This window comes from Musa acuminata, chromosome BXJ3-8 (assembly GCF_036884655.1).
Source record: "Musa acuminata AAA Group cultivar baxijiao chromosome BXJ3-8, Cavendish_Baxijiao_AAA, whole genome shotgun sequence".
Classification (NCBI taxonomy): domain Eukaryota; kingdom Viridiplantae; phylum Streptophyta; class Magnoliopsida; order Zingiberales; family Musaceae; genus Musa; species Musa acuminata.
In genome coordinates, this window is record NC_088356.1 from 51,699,185 (window position 1) to 51,720,910 (window position 21,726).

General features: G+C 37.7%; 2 protein-coding genes and 1 long non-coding RNA gene across 4 annotated transcripts; 1 reads left to right on the forward strand and 2 right to left on the reverse strand.

Moving 5' to 3' along the window:
* The first annotated feature begins 1,126 nt into the window (after positions 1 to 1,126).
* On the forward strand, positions 1,127 to 5,116 carry LOC135644670 (phosphoglycerate kinase 3, cytosolic). Its single transcript, XM_065162449.1, has 6 exons — positions 1,127 to 1,484; positions 3,032 to 3,109; positions 3,199 to 3,459; positions 3,725 to 4,042; positions 4,502 to 4,660; positions 4,737 to 5,116. Exons 1-6 carry the CDS (start codon positions 1,290 to 1,292, stop codon positions 4,929 to 4,931), a joined length of 1,206 nt encoding a protein of 401 aa, XP_065018521.1. The 5' UTR covers positions 1,127 to 1,289; the 3' UTR covers positions 4,932 to 5,116.
* Positions 5,117 to 5,501: 385 nt separating this feature from the next.
* LOC103995605 (probable protein S-acyltransferase 19) lies at positions 5,502 to 15,133 on the reverse strand. 2 transcript variants are annotated; one of them, XM_009416226.3, is made up of 9 exons: positions 14,385 to 14,906; positions 12,393 to 12,506; positions 11,876 to 12,280; positions 8,601 to 8,669; positions 8,446 to 8,517; positions 8,199 to 8,327; positions 7,396 to 7,476; positions 7,127 to 7,324; positions 5,502 to 6,876 (listed from the first exon to the last, which is right to left on the reverse strand). In XM_009416226.3, exons 1-9 carry the CDS (start codon positions 14,427 to 14,429, stop codon positions 5,899 to 5,901), a joined length of 2,091 nt encoding a protein of 696 aa, XP_009414501.2. In that variant the 5' UTR covers positions 14,430 to 14,906; the 3' UTR covers positions 5,502 to 5,898. The 2 variants fall into 2 exon arrangements, with proteins under 2 accessions (XP_009414501.2, XP_065018520.1); XM_065162448.1 differs by lacking the exon at positions 14,385 to 14,906 and adding an exon at positions 15,053 to 15,133 and having other exon boundaries at positions 5,756 to 6,876.
* A 1,741-nt stretch (positions 15,134 to 16,874) lies between these two features.
* LOC135644795 (uncharacterized) lies at positions 16,875 to 19,266 on the reverse strand. Its single transcript, XR_010498590.1, has 3 exons — positions 18,940 to 19,266; positions 18,607 to 18,832; positions 16,875 to 17,076 (listed from the first exon to the last, which is right to left on the reverse strand). It is a non-coding gene; the product is annotated as an uncharacterized LOC135644795 (long non-coding RNA).
* Between the last annotated feature and the right edge of the window lie 2,460 nt (positions 19,267 to 21,726).

The window sequence follows — 21,726 nt, forward strand, 5'->3', positions numbered from 1 at the left end:
TTATTATTTGCCATGGTTTTATTTTGACCTCAAGCAGGCACTTGGAAAACATATAGCTCTTTGACTTGTTCTTGGATTACATGCTGTTCCATCCAACTTACTTGCTCATATACAATGGGATCAACAAAAAGAACATTAATTGTAAGAACAAGAAGATGGAGATAGCCTTTTGCAGCTGTTTGTTGGACCAAAAACCATGATTTCATTCTTCTTTTTACTACCATTAGAAAAAATTATAATTCTTCCATTACATCAAGAAGATATATTATTGTCTATAAATTACTAGTCATCTCAGTTGGAATTGAATTGATTTGTTGTGTGAAGAAAATATCATATATTGAATTTATAGAAACAAAAGATGTAATTATGATAAATCATTTTTTTTAGATATCACACCCAAATAATAACAACTAAAATAAGACATCTCCTCTTTAGTAACCAAATAGGATCCTACTAATTTATTGAATTATCATTAAATATTATATCTATAAAGCTGTAAAAGTAATGTGCAGCCTTTACAAAGGAACAATAAGTCCATCTTCATTCTTGGGAGACCAAACCAAATAGAAACCAACTTGCCCTTTGCTTCTCAAGAACAATAGAAACAGGGAATTTTATGATTTGTGTTGAATCCAACTTAAATAGCCCATGGATTTGTGTTTTTGATGTGGGAGAGCATTGTTATCCTGAATTGATTGGTGAAATTTCTACACCCAATTATGATTATTATTTTTCAATATTGATATTATATTACTATCATTATATATTAATTATTCTTATTGAATAACCAGAGGTCTTGTAGAATCCGTTCACCTACTTCGCCATCACTACGAACACCGAGTTGGCTACCTTCCTTACGGTTGGAGGAAATATTGGGGCCACGCGGGCCCCATTCGACATTGCTGCAAACAGAACGCAGTTTGCGGAGAGGGTACGTTTTCCGGGAAGAAAGAGTGTTCCTTTTAACACATAAAATTTATGGCGAGAATCCATGAGCGCAGAGATCACGCGCGAGTCGTTGGCCGTCCGATCCTCCATTCGATAAATCTTGACCGTCGAATGGATGCCCCAATACAGCGGGCAAAGCCACGGCGGTCCGCCGAAAGCCACAGAGGCGCATAAAAGACGAGAATATTCGCGACCGAAGAGCGCACGTTAGCACGCGCACTTCTCCTCCTCCTCTTTAAACCCTTCACTGAGCTCCACTTGCCTCCGTCGATCGATTCGTCTCCTCCTCCGCCTCCTTGGATCGATTACTTGGTTCTTTCGGTGACTAATTTGGTGGAGAAATGGCGACGAAGAGGAGCGTGGGTGATCTCAAGGGAGACGACCTCAAGGGGAAGAGGGTGTTCGTGCGGGTGGATCTCAACGTGCCGTTGGATGACAACCTGAAGATCACCGATGACACCCGCGTCCGTGCCGCCGTGCCGACCATAAAGTATCTGTTGGAGCACGGCGCCAGGGTCATCCTCTGCAGCCATCTGGTCGTCCTCTACCCCTTGATCCACTCTTGTGCTCCCCGATTAGGCCTTTTATTAGGGCTATCATTTATCCGGTCTATCTCGTACTTAGTTTATTATTTCCCTTTTTTGGTGGTTGATTGTTTGGATTTCGGCTAATTTCCGTGGTTGTGTGTTCTAGTTTTATTTGAATGGAAACTTCCTCCTGAATAAATCAAAAAGGCATATATCTCAGTGTGTGATTTGTTGTTAGATTCTTGCAGTTCGGACCTTTCTGGTTTTCTCTTGTTAATGGGATAACTTTTTTTTATATATATAATCTGCTGCTTTGTGTAATTTTGATACCTCTTTCTGATTTTTTTCTCTTGTTTAATATGATAGTTTCATTTCCAAGAATGTGATTTGCCGTTAGTATCTGAAAGCTTTGTTCTTTCTGTTATTCTCTTGTTTAATTTGAGATTTATGTTTCTGAGCGTGTAAGTTGCTATTGGCCTCTAAAAATTTTAATCCTTTAGGAGGACGAACAAAATATACCTGTATCATACCTGTATGACTTTTATGAGATATAATTTTCTTTTATAAATCCCTAAGCAACAAAATCAAGATTTCTATTTTGTGTTCATGTTGGTTAAGAAGAAAAATGTTGCCTTACTCATGTATAAATTGATGACAACATCATCTTTCTTTTTTCATTTCTTTTGAAGTTGCTCGTAAATCCAAATTGTATCATGGCAATTGGCATACAAGAACTGCCTAATTTAGTGGCTACCATATGCACAGTGTACATTTGGTACTGCTGTTAACATGACATGAGCAGGTGTGTCCTATAACAGAGAGGATCTGGAAAGTTGGGTCCTAGTAGTTGTTGTTTATTGAGACACCTTGCACGATAGAGATGCATATGGAATAGCTGTTCCTTCAAGCAACTTCCCAGTGACTGCACCTGTAGCTTAGCATAAAGTTTGTCATTATCATTTCCTTTCATGCTACCATCGACAACGATGTCACTTATCGACTTATTTGATTCCCACAACATCACTCCTGGATTTCATGGTATATCAAGCTGTCCTTTTGGCCAATGCAATGAACAAAATATAGCATCAGAAAATCCTGATTAATTGTTGAGGTTAGATTGAGTATGCTTCTTTTTGGTGGTGTGCAAAAGGCTCATGCATGTGTTTTTCACTTGAAAAAATCCCTGGTTTTCTTACATTAGCTCTTGTGAGATGAAATTTATTAATGCCACTCTTTTATTGTATACTAAATTCACAAATTTTATCTTTTTGACCAAATCTTCTTTTTTATCATGATGTTAGCTTTCTTTTTCTGATATTTTTATTTCCTTTTTCATGTGTTCATGTTGGTTAAATATTTCATGCAGTATTTCATGAATGATCTGATTGCTTTCGAACTCGTTGGGTCATGTGCCTGACACGACAGACCTGCTCCAGTGTTTGCATGATTCATTCTTCTTTTACTTCTATGAACCATTCCTACTTATTTCAAAGACTTCACCCAATTTCTTTGGCAGAAGATCAGTATGGAACTGATGGCATGGTATCACTTTTCAGGGCCGCCCTAAAGGTGTCACCCCAAAATACAGCCTGAAACCTCTTGTGCCACGGCTCTCTGATCTTCTTGGTGTTAATGTATGTATGATTGTGTTTTTAGCTAAGTCCCTTTTAAATTTAAGTACTCTTGGACTAAATTTTTTTTTGAGATCTAATTACTTATGTAGGTTGAGATGGCTGATGACTGTATTGGTGAGGAAGTTGAGAAGATTGTGGCTGCTTTACCAGATGGAGGTGTTCTACTTCTTGAGAATGTTAGATTCTACAGAGAAGAAGAAAAGAATGCCCCAGAGTTTGCTAAGAAATTAGCATCTCTGGCTGACGTCTATGTCAATGATGCCTTTGGGACAGCTCACAGGGCTCATGCTTCCACTGAGGGAGTTGCCAAATTCTTGAAGCCAGCTGTTGCTGGCTTTCTGATGCAGAAGGTATTTGCTCATTTCACAGTGTAATGTACTATAAGATTATTTAAATTGTGTGCATTAGGTTCCAGACACTTTTTGACAGTTTGTAACTAATTCTGTCATGTCACTTGTGATTGGACCATTCTTGCTTTTGTTTCTACTAAATAAGTAGACATTACAGTTTTCTCTTATCATGGAAAAATGTGCTATATGATTATATATTTTCTAGGATATTTGTTGTTTATCAAGTTTTAGCCTAACACTGAAGATAAGCTTTTTCTCCTTTCAGGAGCTTGATTACCTTGTTGGAGCTGTAGGAAACCCCAAGAGACCATTTGCCGCCATTGTTGGTGGCTCTAAGGTTTCAACCAAAATTGGGGTGATAGAATCACTGTTGAGTAAGGTGGATATCCTCCTTCTAGGTGGAGGAATGATATTCACATTTTACAAGGCACAAGGATACTCGGTTGGATCATCTCTTGTGGAGGAAGACAAGCTTGATCTTGCAACCTCACTTCTCGAGAAAGCAAAGTCTAAAGGTGTTTCTCTACTGTTACCGACTGATGTGCTAATAGCTGACAAGTTTGCTGCAGATGCAAATAGCATGGTATGTCCATCTGCCTTTTGGATAAATTGAGCAATTTTTGTGATGCATAACTCACTTATTAGGTATGTGGAGATAACTAATAAACTAATAGCGATTAGAAATCCAGCATTTGAATTAGTTTTAAGTGGATCTAGTCCATTTTGTAAATCTTTTTTTCTCTAGACTTTCTTATAGTAGGGTAGGCCATACTTTTATTTGGGAAGAGACCAAGGAAAATGGAAATGTGTGACTGGTACCCATGTCAGTGTTTGGAAACCTTTGGAGTCCAAGTGGAAGCCACAGTGACACAGATTAACAGGAAACTGTGGGGTTTACTTAGTTGTTACTTAGTATGTTTTGTTGTGTGAACCTCAACGTTCACATTGACAACGTTAGGATTGATGAATATAGTTTCAACTATGTGGCATTTTAGTTTTATACTGTATAAATTCTAGTCTGACACTTCTCTCATTCCATCAGGTTGTACCGGCTTCTGGCATCCCTGATGGATGGATGGGTCTTGATATTGGTCCCGACTCCATCAAGACATTCAGTGAATCCCTGGATACCACCAAGACCATCATATGGAATGGACCCATGGGGGTATTTGAATTTGAGAAGTTTGCACTTGGAACTGAGGTAAGTAAAACAAGTAGATCAATGCTTGCAGGTTATTTTGTTCGGACATTTAAGTATGAATTACTTCTATGCACAGGCAATCGCAAAGAAACTGGCTGAGTTGAGTGCATCTGGGGTCACAACCATCATTGGTGGTGGTGATTCAGTGGCTGCCGTAGAGAAAGTGGGGCTTGCCGACAAGATGAGCCACATTTCGACTGGTGGCGGTGCTAGCTTGGAGCTGCTAGAGGGCAAGCCTCTGCCAGGTGTTCTTGCTCTTGATGATGCCTGAATGCAATGTTAAATAGACTTAGCTCTATTCTGGAGTGAGTTGATCTTGCTGGAGTTGTTGTACCTTCAAATTTTCTCCTCAGTTTTGTAGATGTGTTCAATAAATTTGTTTCCCTAAAGATTAGGGATGAACAACCTATGATCAAACATTTTAAAATTTACCAGTGATGCTGTGGCTTTCTTTGACAGGAATGATTTCTCTGTGGCTCTTGAATTATTTTTGTTCTCTATGACAGGTACAAACTTGGGTTGAGTGATGCTGTGGCTTCCTTTGAGAGGATTTTCTCTGTGGCTCTTGAATTCTATTTATCCTTTATGACAGGTAAACTCTGGTAAGGCAATTGAGCAACAAAACAATACACAGGTCCTGTGTGTTATATCAACAATTATCCACAACTAACAGATGACAGGTAAACTCTGGTAAGCCAATTGAGCAACAAAACAATACACAGGTCTTGTGTGTTATATCAACAGTTATCCATCCACGACTAACAGAATCTATAAACCCAATATTTCTCTTGAAAGTGCTAAAGCTTGCCCAGAGTTCCAAAGTCTTCATGACTTGCAAAGATATGGAAAAGAGAGTTTCTATTTCCAAACATAAAAAACTGATGTTGCAGTTCTTCTAAGCCAATTGTGTCAGGAAAAAGAAAGAACAGCTACTGAACATTGTCAAAGACAAAACATACATCAGAACAACATAGTTCTTGGAGAAAATTACATCTGGTGACTTATCTACAGAGATTCTCTGATCAAATAAGAAGCTCCAACACAAGGTAGCAATGTGGGAGAACTTGGACATAATGGGAATCATTCTTATGTTTGCTTTGCCTCTATTAATGCAGAGGTAAGCTTTGCGAAAGCAAGTCATTGCTCAGCATCACCTCAAGATACTGGAATGCAGATCTCAAGTACCAACTCGGATGTTTCCGGGATGGCGAAGCCAAAGGGAAAGAGAAGAGGAGGAATCACTTGGATGGAAGATTCTTCTGGAAAGCTCCAGGAGCAAACACAGGGAACGAGTCGACTACTTGTCCCCTCTCTCTTCCACCACGATTCGTATTTGATGCCCTCTCAGTTTCCGGCCACATTCTGGTGCTGCTGTCACTTTGCTTAGTGTCTTTAGCTGGAGCATTGAGAAGAGGACCACCAAAGAATATTGACTGCCCACTGTATGTTAATCTCTCTTGTGCCAGTATAGGAGGCACCACGGACGAAGAAGCCTTTGGTTGAGAAGCCCTTCTTTCAAAAGCACAAGCTTCTGCAGAAGAATTAACCAAGGGAACCCGAGAAGTCCTAGCTGGGACATCCATAGTATTGTCAATTCGATTAGTTCCTGGTACCGAGACATAGCGGCCGGCTTCTTGATCCCAGACAACAGAAACTTTTTTATTCTCCCTAACAATTGCAGTGGCAGTTTGGAACATTGTGTTGGTATGTTGGCTAGTTTGAGGCTGACCTCTCGCAGCAAATGGTGGAGGTCGATCAGGAAGAGGATGCGGCAAAGGAAGTGAGTTGAGGGCAACAGATTCATGAATGTGAACTGGACTGCTCATGCTGCTTGCACTCTGAGTTTGGGTCTCATAGTCATCCTTGCTAGTGAGACTTTGCACATAAGAACTTCTTAGAGGAGATAATTTCAGTTCCCCTCTTGATTCTCTGGTAGCACTATAATCCATGCTTAGACTGCTCCTACCACTTGCATTTCCGCTGGAACTTAAATCAACATCAGGAACACGATGAGCATCTATGGGCCGAAGGACTGAAGAGGATGCCCTGGCTTTGGCCGCCGCTTTTATCGCCTCATTAGAGTCCAATTTGGCAAGCTTCCATGCACTGATCTTAACAGCCTTTTTGGACTTATTTGCTCTTTCCGCATACCCAGTTGCATCTGGATCTATAGTTGATGGTACCATCCCAGGTTCCAAGTGTGGAATTATCTCATCCTGTTATAGAAATATAATGATGCGTGTACTGAGCAAGAACATTTTAGATTAATGACGCCGAGGCAAATTCTGGTCTGCTTGTGGGTTTATTAAATTTAAGCATGCACAGGCAACCAAGTATAATGGAGAAGTAACCTTGATAAAGCTCTACTGATATCATCTTATAAGAAGCCTTATTTGAGTTAAATTGTTTGGCCTACTACAAGTATTATTAATTATAGCAGTAGTATGAAAATTGAATGAAGCTTACCTGGTGATCGACAAAGACCCTTGGAGGAGTGCACCATACGCCTTTGTACTGAATACTGATAGAACTTCCAACACTCAAGCCTGTTGTTGCAGAATTAGTTGGGGAGTAAAGAAGGTTAGGCACTTCTTCATCGGCTGATGCTGGAGGTGCCTCACTCATTGCTCTCATAGCCACAACATACTCATAGGTTGTGATTCCCTGTTCAAGGGAGGAAGGATAAAGCACTTGCTAAATGGAGAATCTGAATGGCTGTTTGTTTGAGGACAAACCTTTTTTATCAGTATCATGTGGAAAAAGAACAATTCTCCCAAAGGTATGCATGCCACTATTGACACTGCGGTACAAATAGCCTAGAAAACCAAAGTTAGCAAAAGTTTCCATGACCAGGGATGTTTTGTTTTTACTGGTTTCAACCTGAATGTTTTTGCTTGTAGAAATAGAACTGCCCCAGAAAGAAATGCTTCCAAAGCAGAAAAATAATAACATTATGTAAGTACTAAAATCTCGCTAATGAAGTTCCAAATTCAATCAATGTTATAAAATACATTGCCCATAATACATTTGCAAAGTGACAATACAAAGAGAAGACAGGAACTTTCATGCCAAATTGGACACTTCATTTCTGACAGGATGGCAATGCCCAACAAATTACTATGGGCAAATAGTAGAACCAGGAACGCGATATATGTTTTCTAGCTCTTTGCAAAAAAGAGAAAATTATCAGAGACCCACCTAAATTCTCCAAGACTCGGCCAACATAAAAAATGCATATCAAGAACCTCAACACACAATGGAATTATAGATGCTGTATCAAGAAAGGAAACAAGGTAGTGAACAAGAGGATTGTCTAAAAAGATTATGAAGTATAAGTTTGAATCGGAACATGTTCCTGCTTAAGGTTATGGAGGTTCATAACACAGGGCATATGAGAGGGAAGGAAGGGGGTCTTGTCTGCTTTCAGTTTTTCTTTTTTAAATGTAAAAACTGGGGCCTTTTTGAGAAAAAAATTCCTGCAAGATTTGAAGAAAAAATTATTGTTCGTGGAACAATGACTTTGATATACTAAACTTACCACAACAGTTGCGAATGGAACTCGAGAAAAACCATTTCCAAGCTTTTCCTCAATGTTGTTCTCCATGTTCTTTTTATCAACGAAGCAAAGTATAAGAACAGCAATACCAACTCCACACTCGATTGCAAGCTGGTAAATGACAACAACAAAATTAAGAGATAAGAAGTGTTGGAATTGCCTAAACTTCCTGCATATTTATTCACAGAACAAATATTACAAAATCAAAGTGCCAACATGTGATACATACCCAAACAAGACTCGTGGCCATAAGAGCTATAAAGCTGACATAATTTTTTCTTCCCACACAATTATTAAGCCACTGTAAATAAATGAAATCCACATGTCAAAGAACATTTGGTATACAACAAAGAACATGAAGGAAAATATTTCAAGACAAGGTACCCGACAATGATGATCAAATCCATCCACACATTTATCACAACTTCTACAATGCTTACTGTATTTGCGCACCTGCGGGGTAAAAGAGTTCACCAAATGATGATGTTAAAAAGAGACCCAAATTTAAATGATCATGTATCTTTAAGCAGAAATAAGAAACAGTTCTGCAACATTACCCAGTCAATGGACAAACCAGATATTCAGATTAAAAGCTTATAACAATGGATGAAAAACAGGAGCCAATGCTACAGAAGTATAGATGAACCATGTGACTGACTGCAGATAGTTGGGACCTTATGTTGTCAATTGAAGTTCCAAATGAATAAAAAAATTTAAGAAAAACAAATATTTGTTCATTTTCACTCGACACTTAAGTACGTACATGCAACCTCCTACCCTGAACCACCCAACAGAAAATGGGAAAAGAAAAATCATGTTCATGCCCTAACCTACACATTCATTTCATAAAGACCAAACATAACACCTCCCAAGATCAAATTTGTATCCAACCAATGTAGTATTAGCTAATGAGAACCTCTGTAAAAAGTCTGAGTGATCTAAGCTACAATATTTTAAACCTTACGAAGCTATTGCCATGTTCAAACATACAATAACAACAACAACAAAGCCAGAAGTTCCAACTATTTAGAGTCAGCTACATGGATCTTTTGCTACCATTGAAATCTATAAAAAACCATATGTTTAGTTAAGTTTATATTACTTAAATCTTTATTTATAGTTTCTATTAAAGTCTTTTTAGGTCTTTCTCTACCTCTCCTCATACTACTAACATTAATTATTTCACATTCTCTGACTATCGTATCTGGAGGTCTCCTCAGCATATGCCTACACTATATTAAACATTTTTCTCTTATCTTATCCTTTATCGAAATGATACTTAATTGTTCACGAATAAAAATAATTTTTTTTTTATCTTTCCTAATAACTCCACACATCCATCTCAACGTTCTTATCTTGACAACACAAACTTTTTTGTATATGTTTTTTATTAACTATCCAATACTCAGATCCATAAAACATTTGTTGGTCTTATAATTATCTTATAATTTTTTTCTTTTAATCTCAAAGGTATCTGATGATCACAAAAGATTCCTAACGCTCCTCACCATTTTAACGATCTTGTTTTTCCTCTATGAATAATATCTTCATTGATCTCTCCATCTAGTTGAATAATTGATCTAAGATACCTAAAACTTTTACTTAAAGAGACTTCTTGTCCATCCAATTTAGTTATATTCTCTGGTTTATTTCTAGAATCACTGAAATCATATTTTATATATTAAGTTTTAGTCCTACCTAATCTAAAATCAGTAGCTTCTAAGGGTTGCCTTTATAGCTCAAGTTTATGATTAATTTCACTTAGGCTCTCATCAACTAAGACAATATCATCAGCAAATAACATACACAAGGGAGGTTTATCATATAAGTGACTACTAAGTTCATTCATTATCAATGTGAAAAGGTAGGGATTTAATATGGATCGTTGGTATAATCCTATGCTAATAAGAAACTCACTAGACACACTCCCTATAGTTCTGACATTAATAGCTACATTATCATACATATCTTTAATAATATCAATATAATTAATGAATATATCTTTTTTTCTAAAACCCACCATTATAAATCTCTAGGAATCTATTATAGACTTTCTCTAAGTCAATAAAAATCATATGTAAATCTTTCTCTTTCTCCATATACTTTTTCATTAATTGTCTTAATAAATAAATAGCTTCTATGGTTGATCTTCTAAGCATAAAACTAAATTGATTTTTGATGATATTTGTTTCAAGCTATATCTTACTTTCGATAACTCTCCCTAAAGTTTCATAATATGACTCATGATTTTAATTTCTCTAAATTTGAATAATTTTGTATCTCACCCTTATTTTTATAAATTGATACTAAAAAGCTCTTTCTCCATTCATTAGACATCCTTCCAAATCTCATGATTTTGTTAAATAACCTAGTTAACTAACCTATTTCCTTGTCTCCTAGACTTTTCTAGACCTCAATAGGGAAACCATCAGACCCCACACTCTTAGATATTTTCATCTTCTTTAATACATCTTTTACTTAATTAGCCCTAATTTTATAAATAAATCTGAGTATTAAATCTACCACTATTATTTATCGTTAAATCTAAGTCTTGTGTGGAATATTTATTAAATAATTTATAAAAATATTTTTTCATCTTTCCTTAATCTCGTTATCATTTACAAGTATTTTTTAATCTTTACCTTTAATGCATCTAATATTATCTAAATCCTTACACTTTCTTTCCTTAACTTTAGCAATTTGACATATATCTTTTTCGTCATCTTTAGTTGTAATTTATTATAAAAATTATTATAAGCTTTATATCTTGCAAAACAAATCGCTTTTTTAACCTCTTTTTTATATTCTATATATCTTTTATTTTTTTTCTCATTTATATAATTTTATCAATCTTAAAGCATAATCTTTTAGTAAAAATTATTTTTTGAACTTCCTTGTACCACCACCAATTCTCTCTCAGGGTTACATCTCTACCTTTAGTTTCACCAAGAATCTTCTTTATTAAGCTCCTAATCCTATTGGCCATCATAGTCCAAATAATATTATCCTCATCTAAGTTCCAAGTCATCTCTCTTTCCATCTTATTCTTAAAAATGTTTACATTTTCATCTTTAAATGTTTAAACATGGTACATCTATATACAAACTTGTGATCAACTGTTTCTTCCACCCCTTCTTGATAGTTGATACTATGGTTTGTGCCGACATACCGTGTGTTGGTATACTGCCACACAGCAGACTCATACTGGTCCAGCCATAGACCAGCATGACCCCAGTACCCGAAATGTCAATCCTAGACTTATCCAACTGAGACGTACCTTATCAAGCACCACTCACCCCCACAACAATCTGGCATCCAGAATTTGTAAAGAAGCAATCAGCAGCATGTCCGATTTTCCTCCTTTTTAGCTTCCCCTACTACTTGACTATAAGCATACACAAGGTGTCCGTTCCTAATGCAGACAAGGAATTTTTGCGGAGGAGATTTTAAGCTGGCATGGTAGGAGAAATTTTATGAAAGAATCAATAACATAATATCAATTTCATGCAGGATAAAGTCTAATTTAATATTCAAAACAATCTTTATGCTCTGAAATCACAAATGTTACGATCATACTTATCTCCATAACTGATGCAGGACAGAAAGAACTGGATAATTTGAGTAGCAATGTTCTACATTTTATTATCAAGAAACTATACCTCAGAATTGCACAATGTACAAAATAAAGCATCTTCGCCACCAGCTTGTTCCTCAGTGTCTTCAAGTTTGCGGCAATCTTCTTTAACAAACAATGCACACATAAATCCTCCAATGCTGCAGCAAGCTGAACTTTGTCTTTGTGGACCAGTTGACATATTTATAGTTGCATCTTCAATGGCTGAAACTTTTCTATTAGAACCATCTAGGGAGCTCCTACATGCGGATGTTGGGGAAGAATGTGCTCCACTTGCATTGTTTTCATGGTTAGAAGGTAAGGTTCCGTTGGGCATTCCAGGATTTTTGTTCCGTTGATGTTTGAATTCATTGTCAAACTTTGACATAATTCCAGGATCAGCAGGGTTTATGCGGGTACAGCGTACATAAAGTATAAAAACCGCAATTGCCTGAATTATAATGATAAGGAACAATGAGTCCACATTACTAGAATCAGAATCCACATCTCTACAAGGCATATGCTGCAATAATATTATCATGGGATAAGAAGAGATTACTTACCACAGGAGTGTAAACAGCAACTGATGCATATTCAAAAATGTGTTTACCAAGGAAAGGTGCAAAGAAGGCATAGAATGCGACAACCAAAAGGAAGAACACTGTTATGGCAACAACCTACGAAAGAGGATATAAGAGAATCATTACTAGTGTGAAAAAGTAATTACAAATTAAATTGCAAGTTAATGCATCATAAGAAATCATTTAAGCTACTTTTAGTTGGACTAAATTGATGAAAATTAATCAGGCGCATAAGAAGTAAATAAAATGCAAGAGGCGAAATAAACACTCCACAAGCATCAAAAACCTGAAATTATACATCTCAACGAGGTTTGTGCACTAGATTGTCCTATTCTAAGCAAAGGAAAGCCATGTCTCTTTAACCACGACTCTATCAACGAGGTTTGACAACATGAAGGTACGACTTACAGATCAAGAGGAGCTATAGAGATCAATGATTGCATTTTATAGTCTGACAATCAACTAGACAAATTAATGTCCTGTTTCCTTGTTGGGCAGCAGAAGTGAAGCCAGTATTTGGTAATAGCCATTTCAAGTAGCATTAATCCAATTTTCATAACTTGCAAACAAAAATGTTTGGAATTTGGATATCGCTTACAACTTCCAAAGCCGAATAGCACAGATAAATAACCACAGTTAAAACATAATGCTGGTTAGAATATCTAGTGACTCATCTCTTCTGCTGTTTCATTAGACAGCAAGATATGAAAACATGGGTCCAACAGATGTGGAGTAAGCATGCAACACAGGAGCAAAATTCTAACAAGCAAGCATCTAACTGAAAAGTGATTGGTTTGGGGAGGCCTAAATCTGTCCCTTCCAATTTTGAGAAAATTGATAGGAGCATGCTAAATTCTGGGAGATTGTGTCATGCTCACAGACACCTCGGCATCACTGTTCAAACTGCATTCTCCTACCTCCCCAGAGTTATTCAGGACAACATCAGGAGATGGGACAAAGGACTCTTAGGAATATCTTCAAGCACTCAGCTGAGGTGGGGGCTGAATTCTATCAGCTTCAAAGGGACACATCCAGAGTTTTGGTCGAGGGACACATCCATCATAAAAAGCAACAAGTATAAGTCTTACGAGTAATGATCAATCTTGACATCAACTTATCTTGGTATATGTTAAGAAAAAAAACAAATAATAAGCACATTCATCAAAATGCATATTAATCAGTGGGGATACTTTAAGGTCATACACATTCGTAGAAATTAGAGCCAACATTGATTCTGAACTCAAAACTGTTTGAAATATGTCAAATGCAGAAAGGTGCAAGATTGATTTCTGCAGAACTAAACGACAACATCAATGAAAATACAACATAATTAAATAATCAACTGGAAGATTTCACAGGGTCAACCCCATCAGAAGTTTGTCAACCTATTATTGAATATTAAAGCACGAGCCTCTTCGATGTCATAGCACAGCCCATTGATCCGGTTGCATCATAAGAACAATGAAAAAATATATATACAAACAGAAATTAGGATTTCCACAAGAAGAAAAGCAAGACAAAATAGGAGGCGGCGCAGACAGAAGAAGACACAAAAGGAAAGAATGTCAACAAGATAATTAGACAACTGTCAGCTTAAGCAAGACTATACTATCTTAGCATTGACAGGGCCCAATTTAACCTGAAGACAGAGTAAAGCTCGGGAATGGATGTGTATGCAGATTTACTACAAAATTTAGCGGAAACAGGCAGCACACGCTTCCAGATCCATATGCTCGGGAAAAGAACAAAACAACAGCCAAGACGCCAACTTGGAGCGCGTGCGAGAATGCTCAAGAATAACAAAAGAAACCTAGAAATGAGATCAACCCTCCTTTATCCAAGAACTCAAAAGAAAAGGGCACCAAGAAGGGTTTTTGGAAGACTGCAACCCTTCTCGAGCCATATTCCAGAGAATCTGGAGGGCCAAGCGAACCCAAAAATGCAAAGCGGGGAGCGTTTGGAACGAGGAGGCACCTGAAAGGTATGAGCAGGGAGCTGCCACCCATGGCGTCTCACCATGATCGAAGAGAAGTGCTTCTAACTCGCAGATACAACCCACCTGAGATCGCTTGCACACAGAGAGACACACAGATACAGAGAGACGCCACAGAGGAAAGAATGGGTTTTTTACTCCCCTTTTCTGAGGGAAATATAAGTGGTTTAGGTGGACAGAAGGCTAGAGGAAAAGAACAAAACCAAACAGCCCTCCTCCTCCAGACTCACAATAGACTCGCAAAGAAGGGTTTGGGCCTCCAAGATGAAGTCTTCTGGGGCACGATCAGTACACGGTTTTCGCAAGGAAATAAAAAGATGTTCTTTTTCCCCTCTCTCTCTCTCTCTCTCTCTCTCTCTCTCTTGTCTCTCTCGGTATGGGCCTCAAAGCTGAAATCTTTTTGGGCATGAACAATTCGTACTGCAAAGAAATAAAAAGATGGCCTTTACCCCTCTCTCTCTCTCTTCTCCTCTCTCTCTCTCTCTTCTCTCACGAATGGTTGCGCAGTCTAAAACCTGTGGGTTGGGCGTGCAAGCTGAATCTACTATGACCAACCATGGCAGAATTCATTGTGGAAGAAGACTTTGAAAGGGCTATTTTGGCTTTCAGCAATGATTATAAATATGCTGGCAATTAATTGAAGACTAACCAAATTTGTGTTGCTAAGAGAAGAGCACCTGCACCTTCCCAGTAGTCCTTGATATGATACTTGCATCTATTTGGATGCTTCTGCTCCACAAAAACTAGGTGGCAGAGGTCACCATTGCATTAAAACCAATTGTATTGATTCATATCATGAGAGAGACTGGATAAAGACTCATATGAGGCAGACAAAGTTTCTGTGGCTGGTCGGGCTTGATGACCCAAATATATGCAGATGAAGTGAAACACATTTAAGAGCCAGAAGAATTGGAAGATGGTGATGATGATGGTCCTCATATGTACACCATTTAGCAAATAGTATACCTATTATTTTTTTGTTTGCTACACTTTACATTCTGAGAAAACAAACATTTTTTGTAGAAATGGAAGTATTTGTTTGCTCTTCATTTCTGCACATAATTGTCACTCTCCATTTTTTTTACCCTCTGAAAAAAGATTTGGTTGCTCAAACTTGTGTAAATCTGACAGCTTTCTTCTTCTTCTTTTTTCTTGTAAGATAGAAACTAAACAAGTATGCAAAATCTAGAATTTTCAAGGTGATTCATATTTTTCTTATTGTGAGTAGAGAATTTTAAGAGTATGTTTCTGCTTGATATTTTGTGCAATATCTGTCCAGAGATTTGAAGTGAGGAAGAAACAGTGCATTGTTTTTATTTGATGCAGACAAACATTTTTTGGCAGGAGGATCTGTTCAGTTGTGAATCCTGAACAGTTTGCCACCAACCAAGTGTAGAAACCTCTTTATCTAATTTTATGTTACAGGATCAGCTACACTCATTAGATTCAAACAACTGAAGATTGAATTAACTATAGTTACCCCTACCAACTCCAACATTATCTTATGGAGCCAAGTTCCAGAAAGTTGATGATAATTGGTATGATCTCACCAATAACTCAATTTTATGCTTCAATTGGACTGGAATGGGGATTACATTTGGTTACTTAGAATTGCATGTATTGAAGTAGCAGAGAAAGCCCACTTGCCTCCCCAATCAATGTCCAAGAACATGAATGTCTAAGAGCATATCACCTATTGCATCTGAGTGGATATGAACACCCAGATGCATGCATGGTTTGGCATCACATTCTTCTAAACCAAATCCACAGAGCATTCATTGAATCATCCTTTCACAGAGACACACAATCATGTACAGAATAAGAAATGAACAGTCTTTATACATTGTGCTCAGTTTAGATATCTATATATATGAAAATTCCATAGTAGAAAAAGGCTTGCTATCAAACTCCTTCACATTCTTGAATCAGTATGAATGCTTAAAAATCTCAAGGGTTGTGTCAGTCAGAATATAGATTTCATGAAGTTTGTTCCATTTTAGCAAGGGGTCAGCAATGAGTGTGTCCAATCCAAGTATCTTCTCATTTAATCTGCTTTGGTGTAATCTCTCACTGGTAAGCTTCTGCTTGAATTTTGTTTGAAACCATATTGATATGTTGTCTTCTTTTGTCATCTTCCATATCAGATACAAGGGAAATCATGGAACATATCTGTTTGGAAACACAAGGGACAATGTAGGCAGTAGCATAGATCATCTGTATGTCCATGAATTAGCATTTTAGATTCTTCTGCAAGTTTCTACCTTGCCAATCCAATCTCTGTTAGAATACATATTTGGCATCAAACTGAATGATGCCAGACTGATGGCTAGTTGTAAATAAAGTTGTTCAATCATCAGTGAAACTTCCTTGTTCTTTAACTGTGCTTTGGAGTCCATCCCATGTCAATGGGAAAAGAAATAGGAGTAATGCATGATGATGACAGTGAACATGAAGGTCATGAGTATGGACATGATCACTGCATGAACTGTAAGGTTGCAAGACATTGAAGGTAAAGAACACGACATCCTTTGGATTAAACAACATTGGCACTGTGACCTGTGTTGGCTGGAGGTGAAATGCTTGTATATGGGCTGAGATCTGCTTGTTCATCAGTGGAGATGCTCAAAGTGGTTCAGCATCAGCATTTTTCCTGCTTCTACCATCCATGGTTGCCTGTCCATTGCCATTAGGTTAACAAAGCTAACACCAAGACACATCTTGTAAAAAAGGCAACAATCTGAGAAAGCTGGAGCAGATAATAAAGAACATATCAACTGTTTCTTTGTTGTCATTGTAAAAAGGACAACAATCTGAGAAAGCTGGAGCAGATAACAAAGAACATATCAACTTTTTTTTTTTTTTGTCTCTGCAGTGAGTAGTGGCTTTTGGGTTTCTGATTTATACTTTTCAGAACAATTAAAGTGGTTTCTTCCACCTTTACTTTGCTTAACAAAAATGTTCTTTTTGTTTCAGAAGCCACAAATTACCAATTAGACCTAGGGACATGAACATGAGCATTTTGGATTAAATTGTATGACAACATGAGAAAAACTCTATCCACTGAACATTGCAAATTGTGAGTGAATTATTGGTTATCTTTGAGACTATCAGTGTAGAATTCATCATGTGACATGCATTATCTGGAGCATATAATATGCTCTTCTCCTTAATCATGCTGAAAAAGCTAGATAATTAGGAATTGTTAGAATTATACACAATCACAATCACAATACAGCTTGGCATGAAGAAGTAGGAATCTAAAGTTTCAAGATTTCTAACATATATGTCATATTGTTTTCCACTAATCTTGAAACTCCTTTTTCGGTCTGTATCCAATGAAGTCTAGGCTCTATTTTGAAGAACTTTGGATCCTTTCCAGCCAAATAAATTCTGCACACCTAGGTATACAAACAACCGAAGGTAGTAGGCCACATAAATATCTGGAATGCAGTGTTAAAGACATGTTTTGCAGATGAATTTTAGTTTTATTGGAGTGAAGGTGATGACACATTAAACAGTGATTGATCGAGACATCATGCTGAGTTTCCTGAGATTAAAGTTTAGGTCAGAAAAATGAAAAGATTTTAGTCTTTTCTGACTATATACATATATATAGTGACAACCCCAAAAGAAGTTAGCAACACTGATGTGAAGTTCAACCCAGTTCTGAGTCCTATATCAAGTTGACTTGGATGGCAAACAGCTGACACTGATAATGAATCACGAACAGATTGATTTAACATCTTTCTCTTTCGTCAACAGAGCTTGTGGATGGCAACTTGTGACCTGCCAAAAATATATGCAGATTAAATCCTTGATGCTTGAATTCTGGTCCCAGGACAGGATTGTTCATCCCACCTGCTTCAACCATGAAATACTTTTTGTTTCTGTCTATCTTGCTAAATCCGATTTGCTAACCCTCTTAAAGCAGTTGCATCGAACTTTGTCAAATCCATGTAGCCAAGTGGATATACTCGAATATGTTCAGCCTCATCAATGATACCTTATGCTTTACCATGATCAACTAGCTAGCTATCAGCAACAATAGCTATAATATGCTTGTTAATTAATGTTAGAATGAAGACCAGATGAAGTCAATATATAAAATTTTGAATGACATGGCCTTGACTGCTGCTGTTGTATGATCTGTAGAATAATCTTTGAGATTGAAGTTTACCATTTAAGCAACAGGGTGTTTGTTACCTCTAATCACAATGTCTGTTTCAGCAAAACTGTGGAAGGACATCCCCAGTTTCCTTCAAAGCTTGGCAGTATCCCACAACATAGCTTCATCTGCATCCTTCCAATATAGGTGAGGGCCATGGACACCACAAGGACACAGACTGAAGCATGAACACATCCTCTTGTCTGCCACAGAAAAGCAAACAGCTTGATGGCACAGCATCGGTTCCGAGCAACTGGGACTCCTCTGTATCACTCAAAGCAGAAACCACAAATCAAAACAAGTACTTGGAGCTGGAAAAGATCATTACATTCATATCACAAGATGGCTTAATCGGTAGTAAGTTCCAAAACCTTGCGAGCAAGTGTTCTCTTCACCCTCACTCTTGTCAGTTGGATGGATGTCCTGTCTGAGGTATCAGATGAACAGCTGTCAGGAGGTGCAGTGTACATGTATACTACCAGCACATTGCTCCCTTGTCCTGGAAGCATAGAATCAATCCACTATGATCCAAGAGGGTAGTTCAAGCCCTGCCTGCAGAGGACCTACTACAATCAGAGAGAGAGAGATGGCAGCTAAGGAGTTGGATTTGGGTCCAACTCTCATGGAAGCAGCCAAGCTGGCTATTGTTTCTGCTCTTCTCATGAGAAGCCACTGTAACTTTTTTGTTCTCCTATCACTCTCATGGCCACAAGAAGGCATTTTGATGGCATATATTCTCAGGATCATGCTTTAACATGATGAAATCCAATCTTATTATGCCTTGTTAACCTCATCAATCTCATGGACCCAAATTCTTGTAATTTAAATATGGTAGATACTTCCCTGGAGATCAAATTCATCATACCATCCATGCACAATCCAATTACATTGGTGAAAAGTGCTTCAAGAAAGAACTCATAGGAAAGTTTTGTGCTGTAGTTAGGTAGTGCATCACAAGGAGTTCCAAGAATATTATATATATATATATTCTCTCATAGGTGCCATGTTGAGTCCTGACAACTCACTCTATGCTCTAAGAATAAACTTTGTATAGCAAAGCAAGGTGATAAGTTTGCTGAAGATTAGGATGACAAGACCTAATCTATCCACTTTGGTTATATTACATGATTCGAGACTTAGGCTATCAAAGTTTGATAGGGATTTATCACCCACCACCAACTTTAGTAAACAGAAAAGAACAAAGAATGGTCCACCATCAAACTTTAGTGCCTTTTAAAAGTTCCTATCAATACTACCAATTGGAGGTCTCATCAGGATAGTACTCAACATTCTTCTTAATCTTAATGATGTGAATAGAAATGTAAAATTTTTTTTTTCGATTCAGACTTTGATTAGGTATATCACCAACAAACGAGGAATCTGATCCCTTCACCCACATACCCTAAAGTAATATCATATGCTAATATTATCTTGTGTTAGATAGGTCGTAAAGAAATAATGTTATTGAGGCATGGTGATGAGGTGAGTGGTCCTACGGTGATAATGATTGGGGCAATGTTGTATGTTGGGTAAGCTGGGGAACGAGAGGAATGATAGTCTGCATCATTTCTGCTAGCACTTAGACTTGGTGAGTGTGGCTGAGGAACGCCTCAACTGAGATGGTAGGTTGTCCGATGGTGGTCTCGGGAGATGAGAGTCTGAGGTCATTGAACAATCGTCAATAGCAACTTGGGGTAAGGGCCGAGGCGTTCCCTTCTAGGTTTGGAGGAAAGGGGAGCTGCCCTCCGAACCCGAAGGTCAGGTGAGTAGCGAGCAACTCCTCTCCGAGACATTCACCCGGGTTGGTTGGCTTTGGGCATTATTGCGACATTGAGCTCTCTTTCTAATGCCAAAAATGTTGGGGAACTTTATGTCATGGTTGATGAATCAGCACGGCTTAGTCCAATCCCTAGAGTCACCACGTGGACGATCGAACGAAGTTGGTCAATGTTGGGTCGGGTCCGAGCTTTGTCTTCGGAGTGTGTAGTCTTCCTCCTTTGGTTAGGTTGTTGCACCTCTTTCGTCGAGTGCCTGCACAAAAGCCGAGTTCGAGAGGAAAATTGCCCGACTCAATCTTTTTGAAGCTTAAGTCAGTATTGAGTGGAATTGGGGGAAGTTCATGTGTCTTTTTCTGTCTGCTCTCGTCAATGGTCAAGAGATCGTCTTTTATACTAGTGAATGAAGGTTGGCCGTAGATGGACTGTTAAAAGCCCCCGACTCCTCGGGCGATCGGCTCGTACCCATTATGGGAGCAACGTCCAACTTGCATAGATCGGTGTCGTCCCGAGTTTTTGGAAGTGGCTCATACCCTTCGTGTGGGCGCTTGCCGATTTGTTCGGATCTGAGCTGTGTAGTGCCATTTCGAGCTTTCTAGGACGACCCTATACTCCACAACGTCGTCTTGTACGACCTTAGGCAGCGTGAGAATAAGTGGTCGTCCTATCCAAGTCCAAAATATCATGTTAATATAATGCACCATGTCACCCCGAGGCTTCACATTAGTGCTCTCGTGGCTACAAACTGTTGCCACGGGGATGGTACCAAAATAAGTCCTATCATGTGTCACGGTTGATTGAATAAATATCTTGATTGATTGAATAAATATCTTGTTTAGAATTAACTCTGACCATAAACATATAACTAAATCTTATCGGTGCCAAAGATATTATTCAGGTAACAAAATTTAAATGCAAAAAGAAAAGTGTATATTAGTGATAAGTAAAAATATGCTACACCAATCAAATATCTACACCTGTCTTTTCTACCTCCCTCGTAGCGACATCTCAGTCGTACTAACTAACGTATACTAAAGGTTTACACTATCGTCAAAAAACATCTCTAATTAATTATACTCGATATATTTAAAGAAGGTTACTTTTCCATTAGACTAATGTTGACTTGGACTTGTCAAATTAGAATTCTCCGTCACAAAGTCCCATAAAAATAATTATTATTGTAACTATAATTATAATCATAACTTAATCTCGGTGATTTATATTTATAAAAAATATAATTATTCCTATGTGTGTGTGTATATATATATATATATATATATATATATATATATATATATATATATATATATATATATATATATAAGATTATAAATGTTATTTTAGTGCACCCTTTCAATTTAATGCACTCAAATCTCTCTTTCC